Genomic DNA, 21,965 nt, shown 5'->3' with positions numbered 1-21,965 from the left:
TTATGATACTTTGAGTTTTCAAATGGAATCCTGAGGTAGAAGGGACCCACAATGGAACCTGTGTTGGAATGAAATATTGTCAAAGTATTAACTAGCAAAAATTCAGATTTACTGCATTATCTTGCTTAACTAACCATCTTCTCTGTTCTATATTGCTAGTGTTGTTGTGATCTTCAACCTTTATCTTACCCAGAGGGTAATGGCTGAGAAAATAAAAAATGAGTTGCTTTTGGGTATTGACGCAAATACAACTGGTCTTGTTCAGACTTTGAAAATTGATGTGAACAGCATACAAATCACAGGTAATGCTAATAAACAACTATTTTGATACAAAACCTTGAGAACTACAGTTAACATGTGCAATATCTTTGGTTCCCAACCATCAGAAAGATATTCATGGTTGTTCTCCTTCTCCACCACACAATCTATATGAGCAGGTGAAAGAACCTTGTCACCTAGAAAGTATGAATCAGCTTAGCATATGTTCACTAAGGAAGGAACAAAGGACAAAGTAGTTAATTACAAGTCATAATCAGTGAATTTCATCTCTTTTACGTAGCATAACATTTGTAATTCCATTGCCCCTCAAATTAATGCAATTAAGCCCCAACTGTGGTATTTCATAAGTAAATGCAATTATCATTTTGTTTTGCTAAAGAGTATGGAAAAAGGCTCAGCCTTACAGTGCGTGAGGACTCATTTATTGAAAAGATGTCAAAAACAATAATAAACTGAATACAGAATGTAGCTTCTGGAGAAGTATGCCCAAGGAATTGACTTCAAATTTCTCTGATACTTAGGTGAAATGTAAATGACTAAATTAGTATAATACTAATAACTAAATTAGTAAATAGCGTAGACTAAATAGTGTAAATTTAAAGACTAAATGATTTTAAATTCAGCAAATATACAAATATAGTGATTTTATGCAAGTATGAGAAAAATTTTCAAAGCCTAAATGGAAGCCCAGCAAAATCAATGGAAATCTTTCTTTTGACTTCAATAAGCCTCCAAACAGGCCTTCATTGGAGATAATGATAATATGTAATTTGAATCCTTAGAAGTGGAAGATGACATCTGAAGACCTGATGGAACTACTATTAAGTAGCTACCAATTGCTTAAGAGGAGTGGGGCATTTGTTGTGCAACATCTCTTGCTAAGTGCTTCAGATATTCAAAGGCTAAATTCAGCATCTTGATATCTTTATTTTTCTTTACTACTTGCACCATGTATAAGTTGTTCTAAATAACTGCAAATCACTGTGGGAAGTGATTGCTTATTGTGCTTGAAAAATGCCACCAAAGGAAATTACGAAGAGCCTTTTAGAAGGTTATATATCTATTGATGAACTTCCAAGTAGTCAAACTTTTCTTGACATGCATCATTAAAATGCCTCTCTTCACATGAGATTTCATGTGTCCATTCCATCAGGAGTGCTGCAGTAAAGTAAGAACTGTAACTAATGAAATATCATAGTCATACATAGCACTTTTACTTCCTATATGTCATTATGTTCTGCAAGAGAAGTTTTATTTCTATTTCAAAGAGGGAGGGAACTATAACACTGTAATCAGGTGTGATTTGCTTGAAATCAACTTCCACAGTGACTAAAAGTAGCTTTCTTTCCTGCAAATCATCCCAGGTTAATTTTAAATCATTTATCTGATCTAAATACTGTCTATGACACAGGTGCTCTGAAAAGCTCCTTTGTATAAAGGTGTCAAGATAGAGATTTTCCAGATGAGGACGTTTTATGTGTGAGATAATGAATAGGGATTGATTGAAAGAGGAATTGAGAGACCTTGTCTTCTCTGGAAGGTGAGAGTTTTGGAAAAGGCTGGGAACATTGTGAAATGGTCAGAAGGAGGGATGCAGGACACTGCTAGTGACTCAAGAGAAATAGTCACAGCTCGTTTGTTGTTTGTTTTTTACCTTCATTTTCCTGAGTTGTATAAAACTAGATACTGCACTATAAAAGGAGTTTATAATGAACTTCCTTTCTTCCAGAGTTTGCTGAAAATCGAACTACAATGTTGCCTTTAACTTCATCAGGTCAGTATCCTTCATAAAACAGAAACTATTTTTTGTTATCAGTACAACAGAAGAAACAAGAATTGTTGTTCAGTTGGTATAACTTAGCAAAGCTGCGTTGACTGTAATTGAGTCTTGACAGGTAGGGTCCATTCAGTGATAGTTAGCTGATCTTCATCATTTCTGACCATTTGAGAAACCAGTGATCTAATGCCTGTACAAAAGCTGTAAGAGCTTAATTGGAGGATTAAACAAAAGTTGGATCTCTGTCAAACAGCTGAGTCACAAGCTGAAGTCTTTACAGATTCAGACAGGTAAATGAGGCTGCCTAACCACATGCTATGGTTACTGATATACTAAGCAGTGTTAGTAGACTTTCATTCCACTGACAGTCTGGAAGTCTTATGACAAGCCAAGATAATACTTGACGTTTTAATACTTGGTTTATATGAGCAAAGTATTTTTCAGTAGTCTAACATGTAGTCATTGTTGAGTAGTTATTACTACTCTTTATTACCAATGGTACAGCTGAAGACTGAAAATATACTGGTTTTCTCCTAGCTATCCCTTCCTCTGGTATGCCGTTTCAATGTGCCTGTGAGTCCTAAGGTCAAAAGCAAGAAGAAAATGGGAGTGAGGGGGAGGTGCCAGAGGAAGGGAGAAGGGAGCTGGGAGTTGTTGGCATCCCACGCTGGAACTGGAAAAATGTTTCTAGCATAGATTCATTCCTCCTTGCTCTGAGGAAACCTGCTTGAGGTCACAGAATTATCAAATATCCTGAGTTGGAAGACACCCACAAGGATCATTGAGTCCAACTCCCAACTCCGTCATTTTTATATGCTCACTAACAGTCAACTTCTTTGTTCTTTCTTTTTCAACTCAAAGCCCACATTTTACCCTATGTGGTATGTTTACATCTGTTGGAACTTGGTTGTGCTCTCTCCATTGAGCCTAAAACCAGCTTTATCCACCTCACATGTTCCTTAGATTGTTTAGTAATCGACCACATGAGGTTTGTGCTTATACTACTGATGCCTTCGTCACTGTCCTATGCTTTTACTCTTGTGGCTTTTGTTATCAGCTTGCATGTGCACTTTGGGGAGCACCTGTGACAACCCTGTTTTTTCTCAACACCCTTCAAGGTGTAACTTCCTGATACTTGTCTTATTAGAAAAGCCTGCTCATGCATGCATCCATGTTTCAGGTCATTGAATGGTTCATTCTTCCCAAAATAATGGTCCATTAAATGATGCATAGATAGTTATGTATATAGGTAGATATATACATATATAATTCTTTACAAAATACTGTGAGGCTGTGAATGATGTCCTTCCCTGAATGCAGCTTTGTGAGAACAGTCCATCCAGATGCACCCTCCCTGCACCTTCTGCTGTGCTCTCCTCTCTGCCAGAGGAGCTGTGCCCTCACGTTTGCTGACATGGAATGGTCCATAATCCATTTAATAAAAAATGACCTAGCTTAGCTTAATAGTGCTTGCTAAACCAGCACATTTTGGTAGAACATTACTAGGAAGTCCTCTTGCAAGTTTCTCCACTAATAGGTATGGAAAAGCAGGAACATCTAACAAGAGTAACTGTCTGTAATGTCCAATGATCAGCAACTTCTGCAGCAAAAGTCATAAACTGGTGGTAAACTATAGAGAAGGGCTTACTGTACCTCCTACTATTCCTTCTAGCCATCATCTCATCAACTGAGAGAATCTGTTGACTGTAATAACACACAAATTTAAGTCTTAATGTAGTAAGTAAAAATAGTACAGAGGCATACTAATGCAAATTCAAAGAGGAAAAATTGACCTTTTGGGAACCAGAAACTCCAGAGACATCCTCAGTAAGAGGAAGATTGTTATTTAAAAAATCACTAGTGGGAAAGTGTGTTGGAACAAGAATTCAATTTTTTTTTCCAGAATGTTTTTCGATTTACTATCATTAATACAAATCTACTTGTGTACCTAGGCATTTGATTATTTCTAAATATGTATAAACATTATGTCTACAAAGCTGGTGAAGGACCTGGAACACATGTCCTATGAGGAGTGGCTGAGGGAACTGGGGTTGTTTAGTCTGGAGAAGAGGAGGCTCAGGGGAGACCTTATTGCTTTATACAACTACCTGAAAGTAGTTGGGAGTAGTGTGGGAAGCTGGGGGTCAGCCTCTTCTCACAGCTAACTAGTGATAGGACTAGAGGGAATGGCCTCAAGTTGCGCCAGGGGAGATTCAGATTAGAAATTAGGAGACATTTCTTGTCAGAAAGAATGGTCAGTTACAGGAACGAGTTGCCCAGGGAGGTGTGGCATCACCATCTCTGGGGGTGTTTAATGAAAGGTTGGACCTGTTTAGTGGGTGATATTGTTGGTAGGTGGACGGTTGGAACAGATGATCTTGATGGTCTTTTCCAACCTTAATGATTCTGTGATGAACACATTTATGTATATATTTCCAGTATGTAAGTGCACAAATACTACAAAGATTTGAGTCTCCTCACATGCTGAGCTAACCAATGTGTTAAGCAATGTTATTTATATTAAAAAGTACTTACACATTTAGTACTACTAATAAAGTCATAACCTGTCTTTTTCCAGCAGATCCCATGAGTCTAATTACAAGCTCCCTGACATCAGTTCTGGGTCAGAACCTGTGTATTTACCAAGAAAACATTACTGTTTTTTTTAATTAATAAATAAAAATTCTTAATTAAATAAATAAATAAATAAATTATTAAATTAATTAATACATTAATTAATTTTAAAAAAAAATTATAAAATTAATAATTTTTAATTAATAAATTTATATATATATATAGAAGTTACTGAAATGTATGGGACTATGTATAGAAGAATGAGATTTAAAATACACTAGGGTTCCATATTAATTTTCTTATGTTTATTCTGACATTTGACCATCAGGATCAAACCAATTAAGGTGGCGTTACTATATCATTACCTAAGCTGTGGGTTTGGGGATACAGTAAATAGTGCAGATCTCATAAGATCTGTATATCTGCTTCTTGGTTCTGCCCAAAAAACCACAGAGGGGCTACAAGAGAGCACAAAGTAGAGTTCTAACCCAGGGTTTGTGTTTGCCCAGTTTCAGAACAACTCACCACAATCAAGTTCACAACTTCAGGTAGGTATCCTCATATGGGGAAAAGCAGAATGGCTATATGAAACAGTCTGAGATCTTAGAATTGACTGTTTTTGTACATTGTGTTCTTATATGAATTCTTGCATCCCATTCATGCAAGTATACAATATGCAGGTTTACTTTTTATTTGACTAGGGAGACCTCTTAAAAAAGAGGTAATGTATTAGACTGTACATTCTACAAAAATGCTTTGTGTATTACACACATACTGATATGATATTGATTATCATTATTATTAATATGATAATATTGATATCACAATATTGATACCCATACTGAATGCTCATTTTTGCTTCATAATATTTGTTCATGGTTTTGGGAAATCTGTAACTGATAGCAAATTCTCACATTACTTCTGATAATGGAAAGACACAGCTGCTCAAATCTTTGAAAACCTCCTCCAGTCTCATTAAATGGTGAAATACATATGATATTTATAAGCATTTTCAAACTGGTCTAATGTATTTACTGCCATTTCTTAGTTGAGTACAGAAATCATATTGCAATTTAGGGTAATTTGCTGTTTCAAAAAGTCAAAATGTTTTACTAGAAAATGTTAATTTCTTTATATCCAGTAGATGGCAATGCTGTTTAGTTTTATGAGTGGAAGAATAAAACTAGAATTGATCATGTCATTTTTAAACAATGTTTTCTTGTGTATTGGGCTGTACAAAACATACTCTGAGATTATTGGTAGAGGTTTTGTACTTGGTCTAGAAAGCACAGTCTCATCTTTGCTCATCTGTGGCAATTTGTTTGTTGACACTATCACGTCCAACATTTGTCTTAAATATTTTTGGTTTATTTCAGCTACCAGTTGGGTTCAAAACGGCATCTCTTTTGCTTTACACTCTTTGTGTTGCTAACATGTAAAGCATTTTGTAAAGCAGTTTGAAACGCTACGGTACATCCAAACAAATTCCAGTCATTTTCACTTATACTGAATATCTTACACATATTTACTTAATCTGATTAAAGAGTAAGAGTTGCATGAAAAATAAATCAAACAATAATGTCCAGAGGATGCAAGAGGCTGCTGTTTTACAAATTAATATTTTTGCTGCTTACATAAGAAATTTTAGCCTCTACCTCTGAGCATTTAGTGAAGTAAAGAAAAGGAGCTATGTAGGGAATTGTGTATTTTCATAATATTTAATAGAATTTTCAAGAATTATTAAATTGGTACTTATCCAAAGCTGATATTAGCTGCATGTTTTTGTTTACTTTAATATGACCTACTTCTTAGTTCTACAGATATCTAAGACATACAGCTTATATTCTGTGGATGAACATTTATGTTCTAGCAAAATGCTATCAGTAAGATTCCACAGTTTTAAGGATCAGCCAATGTATTATTTTTTTTGCAGAAATTTGCTCTTAGCTTATGAATTTTATTTTTAAATCTGAAAAGAATCAGGTTTCTGATATTTCTAGTATTTCCAAATCCAATCTTAAAGGCTTTAGTTTTCAAGATATGCTAGTCAAAAAATAAGTTTTTTATCACAATGAGGTTCAATATTGTGATGTGTTGAGATCGAAAAAAATAAACTGAATTGTATTAAACTCAGAACAGAGATTTTTCACTGTTATTTAAACCAAATGACAGTTTTCTCATGTTATTCAAGCATAAGAAATTGGAAAATGTGTTTATTATATTGCATAAAATAGTATATTTAGGTAGAGGAAGAAGATGGGAATTCATAGAATTTTTCTTCCAGCCCTACTCCAAACTTAGTTTCAAAAAATATGTCACTTCTCAGAACTTCTTCACTCTGTTCCAAATTTACCATTTTAGTATGTGATATTTAATTCCAAAGTTTTAAAAATGCAGTTTTGTAAAACACAATAGAGTGGTTGATTTGATTTGTGCTAGAGTAACCAAAGGTAAGTCAATTTTCCTTTGTAGTGTAACTGCAATACTGCTTTGTTGTTATTGCTGTTGTCCTTACTATTTCAGTTGAGTGCTTGCCACTTTCTGAAGTTTGTGCTGATGGTGTAACCTGCATTAGAAAAGATTTATTTTGTGATGGAGTCTTGGACTGCCCGGATGGTTCAGATGAATCTGAAAAAGGATGTGGTAAGAATGTAAATCCCTGCAGAACAGTCTTTTCGAACATACTTAAACCTGTCAGTATTCTGTAAATAATTTACAGCCAATAAATTGCATAATGACGTCTAAATCAAGTCTAGCAAAAATAATAACAAGAGGGGTTGTTATAATAATATTATTGTAAATTGATTTTTTTCTTTAAAATTCTCATTAAGAAAGAATATGCTGAGTAAATAAATATCACAAGCTGGCTATAGTAATATAGCATAATATCAAAATTCTTATTTAATATATAAATATTAAAAACTATAAATATAAAATGTAAAATAATGTCAAAATTTCATATGAAGTTGTGTACTAGTAATATCAAATAATGTGCTTTCCAAACACATCAAAATTATGACCCTATACAGTTATAAAATCACATTGCCCAGTAACAGAAACAACTTACTGTCATATTTGGAATCAGAAGAGAGGTTTTGCTTTTGATTCCAACATTAGGAATATCATCATACATAATACTACAAACAACTTTTCCCAATAACATATACTCTGATACAATAATATTGTATCTCGGTATACTCTATCATATAGACAATGTATTCTTCTTACTAATTTATTGTGAGATAATTGATTTTAGATTCCTACATAGAAAAATCAGGCAAGGAATAAGCTAATATACCAGGGCCCATCTTTAAATTTCTGCAGTGTTAGCTGTAAAACATCTGGCTTTTCCTGCTAAAATCCCCTATGCTTCAACTAAAAATGTACTCTCTAATACTAAAGCTATACTGAATGTACTATATGTTTAGATAAGTTTGTATAATTTCTTGATGTGCTTTTATTAAAATTATGAATTAAATTAAATGATAACTGAAATTTGCCCTTTGAGAAATAATTAGATGCCATTGAGGATTTTGAAGAGAACTTAAAACTATTCATCAGGCAATAGAGAAAATGATTTTTTCATTTCAGTGGGAACAAATTTAGATCAATGGGACACCTTTTTGAAAATGTAGTTACCGTTCAATCAGAAAAGTTATTTTTCTTAACAAAATCAGCAGTCTGTCACACACGAAGGAACACCTACTCTCTCCTGCCTCCACATTCAGAGACTTAGGTGGGGTGGTGAGTGTGTACTGCATTTTGCAGCCACAGGTGTCAAGTGTGACTCCTGCTGTGGCAGGAACTGTAACTTCGTTTGTTGACCATGCACTTGCACATCTGACACAAATGTTTGATTTGCTGGCACCACAGTGAGAGATGCAAGATGATGATGTAAACATTTGGCCAAAAAGCTCTAGGAGACCCTGCCTGAGCAGGGGATTGGACAAGACGACCTATAGAGGTCATCCTTCCAACCTCTGCTATTCCGTGATTCTGTGAAAATGTTACAGAACTACGACCTGATTAGTATATGACTGAATAAAAAAATAAATAAATAAATTGCATCCTTCACCACCAGTGAGCTTATTTGCCTAGCTTCCCTGAGCACCTTTTCATGCAGCTGCCAATGCTCCATTTAGCAGTGAGCACTGAAATTGTACCAAGGATTCTGTTTGTGTTGCTGGTTACCAAATTGTGTGTGCTGCTTTTTGGTGGGGAGGCATATGTGTTAATGTCACCTGCATTGCTCTTCACAGTCTCAGCTCCCAGTCTCTAAAGTTTTCTTGCAGAGAGAACTTTTTAAATTTTCTGGGAGATGTTGGAACAATGAACTCCCTGATTATTTTATTTTATTATTTTATTTATTGTATTTATTTTATTTTATTTTTAATATATCATTTGTTAGTAAAGGAATCTGGAAAGCTTATTTGTGTTCTGCTGTGAGAACATATTTCTGAGCTCTCCTGGGAAAAATGGTGGGGTCAGTCTAGTTTGAGTTTTCAGAAGCATGTTAAATGTTGGACTCTGATTTAAAAACAAAGAAGAAAAATATTTTTTAGAATTTGAAATAATTTTAAGAATTTTAATATAGTCATTGCAAGCCTGTTTCTGAAAGCTGGTGGCATGCTGACCCCATCTGCAAGTGGAATCTTCTTTAGAAAAAAGGCGAATTGCAGACCTGCACATTACCTTCACTTTTCTGAGTGCAGCCAGCTCAGAAGGGAGACTTAGTCAGGCCCTTTAAGGAAAACATCCATTAAAATACTTTGGTAGAGTATCCACTGAAATGCATCCAAATCTTTCTTTATCATAACAGCTGCCTCCAGCTAGATCATAACAGTGATGGGCTCTGATCAGGTCTCTCTACATTGGGGAAATCTGAAGGTCCTAGGGTAGCTTCAGCTAGACCTTTGCTCCATTGGAGAGGCTGAAGTAACACAACTCCAAGGAGTTATTCAGTCTTTCATTTCTACCATCACACTGTTTTTTTGAGATGTGGGTTTTGGTTTTGGTATTCTGGTGGGCTTTTAGTTTTATTGTGGATAGAGCTAAATAAAAAGTGCAGATCCTTATAATAGTTAATAATTAGTAGCATACATCTCATAAAAACAAATGCTTTTTAGTTAGTATTAATTATTAGGTCTCATTTCAAAAGTTTTGCTCATGATTTATTAAAGATACTACAATCACAGCTGTTACATAAGAGAGAATTTAATTGATATTCATACATTGATAATTCACCTGCTTGCATTCAGAGTTATGACTCAGCTGTGCCTTGGAGCCTGTGCATGAATTCTACTTGAGCAGAGTTTTTCAGCTGAGGCATAGCCTCTGATGCACATGCCTTTCTGGATCTGATTTGCATCTCTCCCTGACTCTCTGTAACATAAAAGTTGTGAGTGCCCTGCTCCTTTCAACTGAGTATATTATTTCTTGATCATAGCCAAATTTCACCAGTCAGTAAAGAATATGCACAACTGAGCTGAAAACTACAGGAATATGCATACAACTTCAAATGGGCAGAAAATCATAAAGAAACTAGCTGTAGTTATAATTTGCTTTAGGGAGCTGGATGGGTCATCCCTGATCATTTTCGCTATTGCCTGGTATTTCCAAGCAATTTATTCAGTTGCAATTAGATTGGCAGATTCAGTTCATAACCTTAAAGAAATGCAATTCTGGCTAGGGGACAAATTGTTGCTCCATCACACTTACTTTACATTTTCAGTCTTAAAATTTTCCATCCAAAAAGCAGAGAGCTTTTCTATATGTATATATTTAGATTTCTTAGCAGACTTTGCAAAACCAGCAGAGTGGATGGCAATAAGCCATATGCACGTTTGGGATACCTGCCAATTTTTCCATTTCTTTGATTTTTCACTTATGTCCCATCCCTAGAGTAACAATACAGTCACATAAAAGCTAAAAATGTCTACATTTTCAGAAGTGCTTCAGGGTTTTACAATGAGATTTGCAGGTGATACATGATTCTTGCTACAAGTGTTCTTGTACACAGAGGAGTTGCTGCTGTTTAAGCAACTTGGTTTGTTTTTTCATCTTGATTATTTTTCTGTCTAATACTTCTGAGTTTATAGTATGTTAGCAGTTTTAAAATACAGGATACAAGTGTGAATTTTAATAGTCTCTTCCTGTCTTAGACAGAACTCAGGAAAATCTAAGATTCTTAGCAAAGTTTCAGACAACTGAACACCTTCATTTTTTGCGTTTATTGATGAAAATTATCTTGAAAGGTTTATTTCTGGTTCTGCAATGGGGTGCAGTAACAAAAGACCAGTGCAAAAGTACAGTAAGCAATTTCAATGAAAGGGTCTCTAGAGAAATGTGAAAGTCTGAACAGCACCTATTAATAATATCCAGCAACGCTGAAAAGCAGCCATGTAGCCTGTAAGTGTAAGGAAAGGGGAGACTGGAGGCCGAGCCCAGAAGGTGTTCACTTTGCATCCTTTCTTTACAGTTATTATATGTCTAGGCTAATATTTTGTGATTATATACCTCACAACATTACTAGAGTATTGAGAGAGATTAATCATATGGAAGCCAGCAAGTAATGCACTGCCCTTGGCAGAGAAAGGGCCTGTTGAGTGAAATATGTGGGCTTCATCTGACCGGTTTGGGGAACTTCTCCCTGGATTTCAAGGATAACAGGATTAAGTCCTCCTCATGTGCCCTGTATGCAACATAACTAAATAGAAATGCACAGAGATGCATGTTGGGAAACAGTTAAAGTAGTTCCTACAAAAGATGTCTTCTGGCTTAGAACAACTGAATTAGAACAACTGAAGCTCGCATTAATTTTACTCTTCTCTCAACACTAGTAGCACCAAGAGAGAGGACTTCTAGTTCATATCATTTGTTACTGCTGCACTGACTGTCTTGTACTGGGGTCAGCTGCTTTGCTGTTCCTGTTCATGGTATCTCTTACTGTTTTTGATGCTTTTCTGTGTTCCTCATACCTATTGGTTTCCATTTGGTGACTGCATTTGGAAATAGGTGTGCTGACACCTGAAATTCATCCCTGGAGTATAGCCAGAGTTTCATTCTGGTATAAATGAAAACTAAGCTCTTGGATGTTAGATAAATGATATTTTTTGTAATGTCTCCATTTAATGTCTTTTTTAATGATTTCTTCTTTTTGTCTGCTATTTCAGAATGTTTTATAAATATTGACTTTGGAAAGGTATCCATAATGTTTTCTCTGTTCATTAATTAAAGAAATTGCACTGTTTGGGGGAGATGGTTGTAAATATTAGCCCATTGGTAAAGACAGAGAATGTATGAATTCAGATGGACAGAAAAAGTACTTCTATGCCTGCTCTAAAAGTGTAGTCTAATCTGATAAAAAAAGTTATATAAAATACTATCTCTCTTTCATGGACCTGTTTTCTCTATGTATTTAAAATTTTACATGGTCTACTTTCCTCTCAACATCCATGAAGATTGCAAAATGGAACATGTTTCTATTCCAGCTTATGCATCAGACAAAATTGTTAGTGAAATTCATTTTACGTGGTCTTTATTAATACAATATGACTGAGCCTGACAGAAACAAAGCTTAATTTTTATTTTGTTTTTGCTGTCGTGATGGACAGAATGAATTTTATGCTTTTAAAATGAACAGACAAGGAGCCCTGATTTATTATTTTATATAATAATTTCCCAGAGGAGTACTATGTTCAATAAAATTTCAATTTAATTTCCAATATGATTGATTATTCATCATTTGAATAGTCATTATAGGTATGATTTCATTTCTGATGTTAATGAAAAGCTCTATCTAATTTCTGGTTATAAACTTCAAATTGATGAACTTACCTCTCCAGATAGTCTTGTACTGTACTGATTATATCCTTACTTGAAAGCTCTATGATGCTTTCTTGAAAAAGGGAAAAAAACTTCAGAGAGAATCCTGGCATAATGTTCAGTGAGGATGCAGCAAAGTCTTAAACAATGTTTCAGTGTCTTCTGCAATTACATAATTCAATGTGAATTAATATTTCCAATCTTTCTGAGGTTTAGAAGTACAGATTTTTTTTTTTTTAAGTAATTGATTTTTAAACTGAAGAACATGCACGAGATGGTATAATGCACCAAGAAAAAAAAAACTAATAAAAGCCTTTTGAAAAATTACATGATGATGGATGAGATTTACCTTAGATGAATGAACTCGATAGCTAGCAGGAAACTGGGAATATCCACTTATCTTTCTGAATACTTAGTAATATGTAAGGCGAGGAACAGGGAGATCATAAAAATGGAGAGACCAATAGTGAACCATATCCCTTCTTGCATTTATTCATGATATCAAGTTTCTGATAGTGGATGAACAGTTTCCTCATTTAAAGTAGCTGTAGATAGGAATTATTAAGGCAAGATACTTTTTCCTTACAAAGGTAAAAAATAAAATGAAAGACAGTTGGATTAGTTGAATCCTACTGGATTTTAATGAGTGTGATTAGTTTATATTAGTTTGGATTAGTTGGATTGTCTCTGATTTAAACTTGAACTGTCTGTGCTGCTTTTTTTTTCACGTATAGTAGTTTGAGATTAAATAGTCATAGGAATTAGAAATGAGAGTGGGTTGGCAGTGTGTTTTAGTTTATCTTCCCAGTGTTGCTTACAAAGTATTTTCTAGGTAATACTTGTAAACCAATATCTAAGGTCACTCTCATTTTGGCTCTGCTTCTCTTTTTCAAATGACATTTTGACAAATGTTCTTCATTATATCTTTACAGCTGCAGTTTGTGATGGAAAATACATGCTGACTGATTCCTCTGGGTCTTTCCACTCTATGAATTATCCAAAACCGTATAATGCAAATATTGTTTGCCGATGGATTATACTGTAAGCCATTTTCCAACAGTTTTGTAGCTAAGATTTCTTTGATTATGAGGTGTTGTTTTTTCGTGTACCTTATGCCATTTCTATTCTCAAATACCCCAGCATAGAAAATACATAATACATAATGGCATTTTCTCCCTTGTATTTACACAGCTTTTCTTTAAAGACTTGCAGGCCTAAAACCCATAACTATACCACAAATTTTCCCACTTGCAAGGATTTTGGTAAAACTTGTGTGTTACATGCGTGCGAAGGAACATATTTTTAAGCTCACAACAAATTATAAAATTCAAAATAATTGCAAGATATCAGTTTCAAAGTATTACAGTACATACCAGTCTTTAGGTACTGTTTTTGTATAAGACATCCCTGTTATTAACAGCTGGAGTATTCAAGAATCCCCTTGTTCCTCTTTATAGCCCAGGGAGAACAAAAAGGTAGCCATAGTATGTGATAAATCTCATCCTCAAGTACTCATCTAAAATAAGTCAATGATCACGAGTTTTAAGCTCCTAAAAATCCACAGAATGATTACCAGTTCAAAAGTTGCAGCATTGAGAGACAGTGATTCTGATCATGGCTTTGTAATAATAGCCGTTCTTTGATTGTGAGAAGTGTTAATTTGGTAGAAGAGTTTCAAAATAGTTTTTCAAAATAGTTTAAGGAAATACCTTTAAAATTGAAAAAGATTTGAAATTCTCATTCCCAAAGGCCCCTTTCACAATGCTACCCTTTGAGCTTGTTCAGGACTTTCATCTTCACCTTTATATTTCAGGAGAAAGTCATAGTTTTTTCTTCTCTTTAATACATTCATTCCTTCTCAGCTTCAACAGTACCATTCACCAATAATTACAGGCCACAGATGATGTTAAAATACAGTGTGTTACAGGAAAAGCACAAGACTGTATATTTCAGCACATACACCTGACTTGTTTCTCAGTTCGTGGTGTTACAGAATTTGAGCATAATAAATAATTTTGTCTCAAGTGAACTACTGCCTTCTAAGCTGTTAATTTTGCTTCAAAGGCTGGTGTAGTGGCAAGAGGCAGTGTACTGAGTAGGTGTCTACACGGGCTCTGTAACTGTCAGAAACTTAGTTTGGAAAATACTCATGGATAATTGTGAATAATACAGTACAAGTGCTGCAGATCTGTGTAATTACAGATTGATCAATGACAAAAGCAAACATCTGGTTTTATTTTCCAGTTATCTGCTTTAGAAAATTGTAGTATCACTGAGAGTAAAGGCCTGAAAAGTTCAAATTTTGGGTCCCTTTAGAGCAGAATTGTTCCTATGAGGGAACCTTTTGGGTTTTTCAGTTACCAATGAGAGATATTTTGTACTATTATTTTTACTATCCATGTGAAAATGTGTTAAAAGTTAAGTTATAACACATCCAAGATTTGCTTTGTCTTCTGCCTTTCTTTCTGTCTAGAAAGATTTCCCTGTTGTCGTTGGGTAAAACTTTTACATTTTCACCCCTCTAACTTTTCCGTGAATGAAGAAGTAATTTCTTCTCTTTTCAAAAGTAAGAGCAGTAAGTTCAATGTTTCTCCAACAGATTAGTTCATCTTTCCTTTTCAACTACTGTTTTACTCTTTTGAAACTAAGGATGTTTTTTAACTGACAGAAAAACATTTTTCAAAAAATGCAAATACTTCATGTTTCCCTACTAGTCACTTCTGATGAGCACCAGTAGATTGTTGTTCAAAAGTTATTTTTACTGAGTCTCTTAATTAGAGAAAGCAAACAAACAAACAAAAAACAAAAACAACAACAACAACAAAAATGATGACATAAGAAGCTAAGATAATTTTGATATTACAGCTTTAGAATTTGGACTACCATGTATGTAACTGCTTAAATATAGGTTACTAGACCAAAACAAAACCCAGCAATTTTTACACTTTTGTTAAAATGACATCTGCTGTTAAAATTACTGGGTGATATTAGGTTTGATAACACATTCCCAAACAGTGGTTTTGAGATCCTCAAATCTTCATGTAAATACTGTTTTGTGTAGGAGACTTTTTTTTTTTTTTTTTTTTAACTTTTGGAAGACAGATCTTGATACACATATTGATACCATGATAGCACTTCTCTGACTTGGTGAATTCTACTTGAGCAGTTAGATGTTATCATCTATCAATAACATGCACTAAAAAGAGATTTGAAATTAAAGATCCACAGAGAAAAAAAAAAGACTGTCCAACCGAATAGCATGTTCTAAATTTTAAGAAAATTGAGTTCCTAGAATATACGTGACTCCAGTGAGTAAAGGAGTAGTTCTACTGTTACAAATGGTTAATTCTCTATTCCATTAGTAATTTTACAAACTAAAAGTTAGCCAAATAGCTAATCTTGATTAATAATATCAATTGGTGTAATTTCAGTTTGCTTCTGAACTGAATGTTGTTCAAGCACACAATGCATTTACTACAATCAAAAACAAGCAAACAACAACAGCAACAACAACAACAACAACAACAAACAACAACAAATATTAGTGGAGAACATGGCTCTTAATTTATTTTTTTTTTGTTTCTGGTTTATTTTCCTGTTACCTTAGAGTGCCTCAAGGGTTGTCAATTAAACTGAACTTCACTTCTTTTGATACACAACAATTTGCAGACAATCTAGATATTTTTGAAGGTATAGGACAAAACAAGACTTTAAGAGGTAAGGTTATTTTTCAGTTGATACTGGTTTTTCATTAATAACATTTAAGTGGTAAAATAAGTGTTAAAAATTTGAAAAAAAAAAAAAAACTATGTGTATGTTTAAGTGAAAGAATGCATCTGTATACAGTTTTCCATTAGACAATTGGTCTTGATGTACTTAAATACTCTTATGAAATAACCAGAAATATGCTTACGTATATATAAAAAATCACAACAATTTTACAGGTCTTATTTGAACAACATGTCTTATTTGAACAATCGTTATAACTTGAACAGTGCCATGGTCTTTCTGTGTTTGTGTTTCATTGGAAATATGTTGTCAGAAGATCCTTTAACATTGCACACAGTGAAATAAAATTAAGGCATTTAAACTGAAGCTGATATGTGAAGCTGATATGAAGCTGATATAAGTGCTATGGTGCTCCCTGCAATTTATTATATGCATGACATTACTACCTTTATATTCTATTCTGGAAAACTGGGATTCTCACCATTTTTCATGACTCAGTCTGTCCAGCTGAATTCCATCACAGATGGAATACACATACTTGAAGATAAATATCTAGATCAGGAATATTTCTAATTCAGAAAGATCTTTATTGTATACTCCTATTTTTGGAAGCAGGGAGAGATTGGGAATGTAGAATAGTAAAAGACACCAGAAATACAGAATGGAGAAATTCTACCCCTCCAGTACTGCTCTGAATATAATCCCGCTTTGGGATTTAAATTTCCATGTGAGAGAGTGCTTCAATAATATTCTCTGTAGGAACCATTAACTTGTGTATTTTGAAAGACTGCTGTGGGGGTGACTGGTGATACTGCAAACATGTAAAGACAATGTTAAAGACTGTCCTTCAGTGGGTTGCCTGAAACGTTCTAAGGTACATTTCCAGTAGACTCTACATTTAAGTAAATAAATTAATTTTACAGTAATTCAAAATTTCTTTAGTCCATGAAATTCTGTAAGCATATATACTAATTATGTAAGAGAGTAAGTATATCTAATAAAAACACATAGTCAGTATTGTTATTCTAGAGTTTCAGAGTGCATATCTGTAAACCTCAAGAAAATCTGCAGCATAATAAGCATGAATAAGAAGATTATAATTTTGAATATATGGGTATTTTATAACAAAATAAAAAAATAATCACAGTGTAACATAAAAGATGTTTCTCCACTAGCTGATATCCATATTGACAGATAAGTGAGATGGGATATGCAGAATAATTATATGGCAGCCAAACCGAATGGCTTCAGGGTTTCAAAGGCCTTGTAGACAGGATCACAGTACAAAAGAGAGAGCATTCTTTAAGACTCAAAAGACTAATCCAGTGTGTTTTTATAACAGCACTGGAGATATTAATGCACGTTCTTTTTCTCTGACTATTTTATTCTGCTTGTTTTCAGCTTCTCTCTCAGGGTCTAATGCTGAGACAGTATACATTTTTTCTCATGAGGCTACAGCTGAGTTTGTATCTGATTATTCTGAAAATTACAATGGCTTTAATGCAACATATACTGCATTTAATGCAAATGAGCTAAACAGTAAGTGTTCTTTTTGTTTGCTTGTTTTCTAGAATGCTTGGTGAAACTATATTTTCAGTTTGATAAAATGGAGATGAACAGGGAAGCAGTATTTTCTGGCCTTAGTCCCTTAATTTACTCCACATTGAGAAATTTCATTCTGTTTTAAAGATCATATCATTGATTTCATTAGGACTGTCCACAGGCCTACAGGCCTAGATCTGGTAATAGGGTAATGCCTTACAAAGACTGTGCTGTTAAAATGAAAGAGTAAAACTCTGGCCATATCAGATGGCCTTCAGATTCCGCACTGTCAGTTTGTTAACTGATGAACACTGTGGGATCACCAATGCTGATCACTATTTTGTGATCTCCAGGTCGTACCTGTTCTCCAAAGTTTCTGATAATCTAATTCACTGCCACAAATAGTAGTCCCAAGTGGTAAAATTAGCATTCAGAAAAATACCTGCTTCAGTGACTAGACATTAAATAAATAAATAAATAAAATAAAAAATCCAGATGCAGTAAATCTACAGTGAAAACAAAATGCAGCAATGTGACTCATGCTCTGGTATTCTTTAGTAGTCAAGAAATAAATTTAGAGGCAGATTCAGCAAGTGAAGGCTGCTTCAGCTGCTACATTTTGAGAAGGATATGGATGGGGCACGTGACTAGGAAGGGGTATGCTGCAGAAAAGATTCAGAATGCCAACAAATTCTTGTCACATGGAAATCCTTGTTATGGGCAGAACTGCGATTCAAGGCACCATGAAGAGAGAAAATTATGGGAAGAAAAGTATTGAGAGTGTTGCAGCAAACACATATGATCAAATAAGGAGCAAAGGACAAAGACAGAGACATTTCTGATGTGTAAAGCACAGCAGTTATATGTCGAGCTTACAGGTGGAGGCTCTGATGGGAATCTTTCAGCTGGAGCAGCCCAGACTGCAGCTAAGAAAAGAGGAGGATTAGTCCTTAGGGTTAGCTATGCAAGGGGTACTCTCTCATTTCCCCACCACTTACTGGTGAAGGATCAAGAAAGAAGTTTGATGAACAAGTACAAGAGCGTGTCAGGCCACCTTCAGTGATGCATTGTTTACAGCACAAATGACACATTTATTTGAGTTGCTTAGAAGAGCAAAATGAGAGTCACCATGGGCTCCAGTTTTCAAAAACATTTAAAAAATGTACACTGTTTGTCACTCATTCTTATGAAATTCTGAGAAAAAACTTAATGTCTTTGTCATTTTTATATACTAGAGGTTCTTATTCACAGATTATGAGAAAGTCTATTGCACTTTTGAAGATGGCTTTTGTTATTGGAGGCAAGATTCAGACGATGATTCAGACTGGGAGAGAATTCAGGGCCCTACCTTTCCCCTTATGAGTGGTCCTGATTTTGATCATACATTTGGCAACATGTCAGGTAAGATCAAAAATAAATTGCTTGCAGATTAAAGGAAAAGCTGCTTTAGTTATATCACTGTAAGCTGTTTTCTTCATAGTGGTATTATTAGGATGTAATTTTATCTGCCATAAAAATGAGTCTGGGCTACCATACAAAAAAGTTTATGCAACTGATTATCATCAAAATATCAAATACACCAAAACTAAAAGAAGAAACAAAGGAATATATACATTGTTTGAAGTGTGGGGTATTGAGGAGTTTGGACTCTATTCAAAGTGACTTATCTGTTTGTCTAAGGGGGAAAAAAATGTATTTACTTTTTACTGAAATTGCTTCTTTTTCATCCTGATCTACCACTCAAAATCAATATATACATATATATATATTTATATAAAATTGACCTGCAAGGTACATATGGTACAGTTACAACCGCACTGCAAGAACACTGATTATCAGCACACATGCAGAACTCAAACACACCACCAACAGCAAAATAACTTAATTGGAAGAACAGTCACATCATGCGTGGATTTTAATTCAACAGATGATACTGAATAGGAATCAGATTTTGAATGTGTATGTTGAATGTTTTTCCAAGAACTTGACTCCAAAAGTTTTTTCTTGTTCAACAGAAAAAACACGGAATCTGTCTCAGCTGATTTTTCAGTCCAATTAAAACTAGTTAAGATAATTTGAATTTCACAATGACCATATATATTCTGTGCAAGACAAATAACATATGCAGTGATAAATAACTGTAAAAAGTGCAAATTATTCTGGCAAAACTTACTCTTGGGAAAAGAAAAATATTGTTCAGTATGTTATTGCATACAGATTATTCTCTCTGAGTAAATGAACATTTTCTAAATAATCTTCAGAACACTGTTTTGTCTTCCCTCTCAACTCCTAGAGTATAAATCAAATGAAAAAATGTAAAATTTACTTAATAAAACTCTTGACAGTGATTTCTAGCTGTGTTGAAAATGCTAATATATTCTAGATATGTTTCACTGTACTAGATCTCAGTACATATATAATGTTGCTATATGTAATGTTACCTTTATGTTGAATATTCATATTTCTATTACCTGCATTTGAAGTAAAACTGCAAACTGCAACATTAATATCTAGGTATTACATAGACACTGTAGTATTGTTTCACTACTCTTGAATAGCAGGGAAGTTAATACATACTTAAAAGACCTCAAGGCCTCAAGACTAAACCTCTGTAATACTGTAGACCTCCGCTAGAAAATATTTATTTCAGTTCAAATTCAGCTTAAATCTCATTTTCCTTTCTCCACATCTGACTGTGTTGTACAGTATTACACTTCATACCAAAATGATACAGGCAATATAATAAATATTCTAACAGTGAAAGTGCCAAAGGAAAACTACATTCATTACTGGACAAAATTTCCTCCATTTATTCTGAATTCTCAGAATGAATGAATGAAACAAAAACAGGGGCCTGTCACGTTGGCTCTAAAATGAATGCCATGCTCATCTTAAAGCTAGACACCATGTGTCTTTTAACATGTGCTTTTCTAACACAGGAAACTATTCATATTTCAGACTTTTTTTTTTTTTTCATGTACTTGAACCTTCTGTGTGAAAAAGCTAGCTAATCTAGAAGTGTAAATAACAGAATATAATATAGTGTACATTGCCTAATTATATTTAATGTAAATTCTATGTGTACAATATTGCATATGTAGATATTAGGAATATAGGTTCATAGATAGATATAATAAAATCTAAGATTACAGACAAGATTTCAATAAAGCAAGAATTTTCTTTTAGGACTTTTAACTACACTTAATTTTGCTTTTCTTGTGACAAACCATAATGTGTCTGTAGCCTGTCCTCACATTATATTTACGTTTGGCAGCAAGAAGTCCAAATTCTCAGCAGGAAAGAATTAATTCAGAATAGGATTAAACAATAAACAAATAATGTCCTTTCTTGTTTATGTTGCTTCCCCTTGTTATAAAATATTAACTCTCTCTCCCCAACACACACCCCATATTTCCCATTATTGTGTGGATAAAAATTATAGCATGTCAGGAAATTCTATTGCAAATCTACAAGCAATGTCAAACAGGGGGACATTTTTATAAACTAAGCAGAAATCACTCAGGTAAATTCCTGACATTACTGAAGAAAAGGTGGATCTCCCACTGACTTCAGAAGGGCTACTTTCTGATTTCGTGTCTAGCTCTGAGGACCATCTGACAAGCTTAGAAGCTCACTTTAATGTTCTTGACTGATCAATATAACTCAGGGTCATTGTTCACTTCTATTTTGTCAGGAATCCTCCAAGTCATTAAATCTGTGCTTGATATTACTGATACCATTTTTAAACACAAAAACTTGCCCTCATCAAAAAAAGGAAAAACAAAAAATAAAAATAATATTTCTACTGACTAAAATGTGCTCATTATTTTGCAGGATTTTATATTTCAACACCCATAGGACTTGGATTCAGAGAAGAGAGAGTTCGGATTCAGAGTTTGCCTTTGGTCTCTTCAGATCCATCTTGTCTAAGCTTTTGGTATTGTTTTGTAACCTCTGCAGACTAAATCATTCCCAAACACATACTTTGTTTAAGAATAAAACAAAATATTTTTCTTTCATATATATTAATGCAAGTCAGTGTGCTAACCATACAAGCCTACGTCTGTTTGGATTTCCATGACCAATCTTGACTCCAGAAATTTTTACTCCATTATAGGTTTGTCTTGCAATTAGCTTTAGTTCCCATTTACACTCTGCAACCAGCATGTATTTCTATACAGAAATACTAAGAATCCCAGAAATGTTTTTGTTGTGAAGCTTAACTAGGCCTACACTGAAG

The 21,965-nt window shown here is 34.2% G+C and overlaps 1 protein-coding gene across 1 annotated transcript in view; it reads left to right on the top strand.

Moving 5' to 3' along the window:
- Nucleotides 1-21,965, top strand: part of TMPRSS15 (transmembrane serine protease 15) — a 57,350-nt gene that overhangs the window by 6,244 nt on the left and 29,141 nt on the right. The window contains exons 5-14 of the mRNA XM_040576158.1: nt 160-302; nt 2,009-2,053; nt 4,638-4,679; nt 5,146-5,178; nt 7,154-7,273; nt 13,387-13,495; nt 16,062-16,171; nt 17,585-17,722; nt 18,977-19,126; nt 21,560-21,662. Coding sequence (XP_040432092.1) covers nt 160-302; nt 2,009-2,053; nt 4,638-4,679; nt 5,146-5,178; nt 7,154-7,273; nt 13,387-13,495; nt 16,062-16,171; nt 17,585-17,722; nt 18,977-19,126; nt 21,560-21,662 — 993 coding nt within the window. The remainder of the gene's footprint in view (nt 1-159; nt 303-2,008; nt 2,054-4,637; nt 4,680-5,145; nt 5,179-7,153; nt 7,274-13,386; nt 13,496-16,061; nt 16,172-17,584; nt 17,723-18,976; nt 19,127-21,559; nt 21,663-21,965) is intronic.

This window comes from Cygnus olor, chromosome 1 (genome assembly GCF_009769625.2).
Source record: "Cygnus olor isolate bCygOlo1 chromosome 1, bCygOlo1.pri.v2, whole genome shotgun sequence".
Classification (NCBI taxonomy): domain Eukaryota; kingdom Metazoa; phylum Chordata; class Aves; order Anseriformes; family Anatidae; genus Cygnus; species Cygnus olor.
This window is presented reverse-complemented; position numbering and strand designations above follow the sequence as displayed.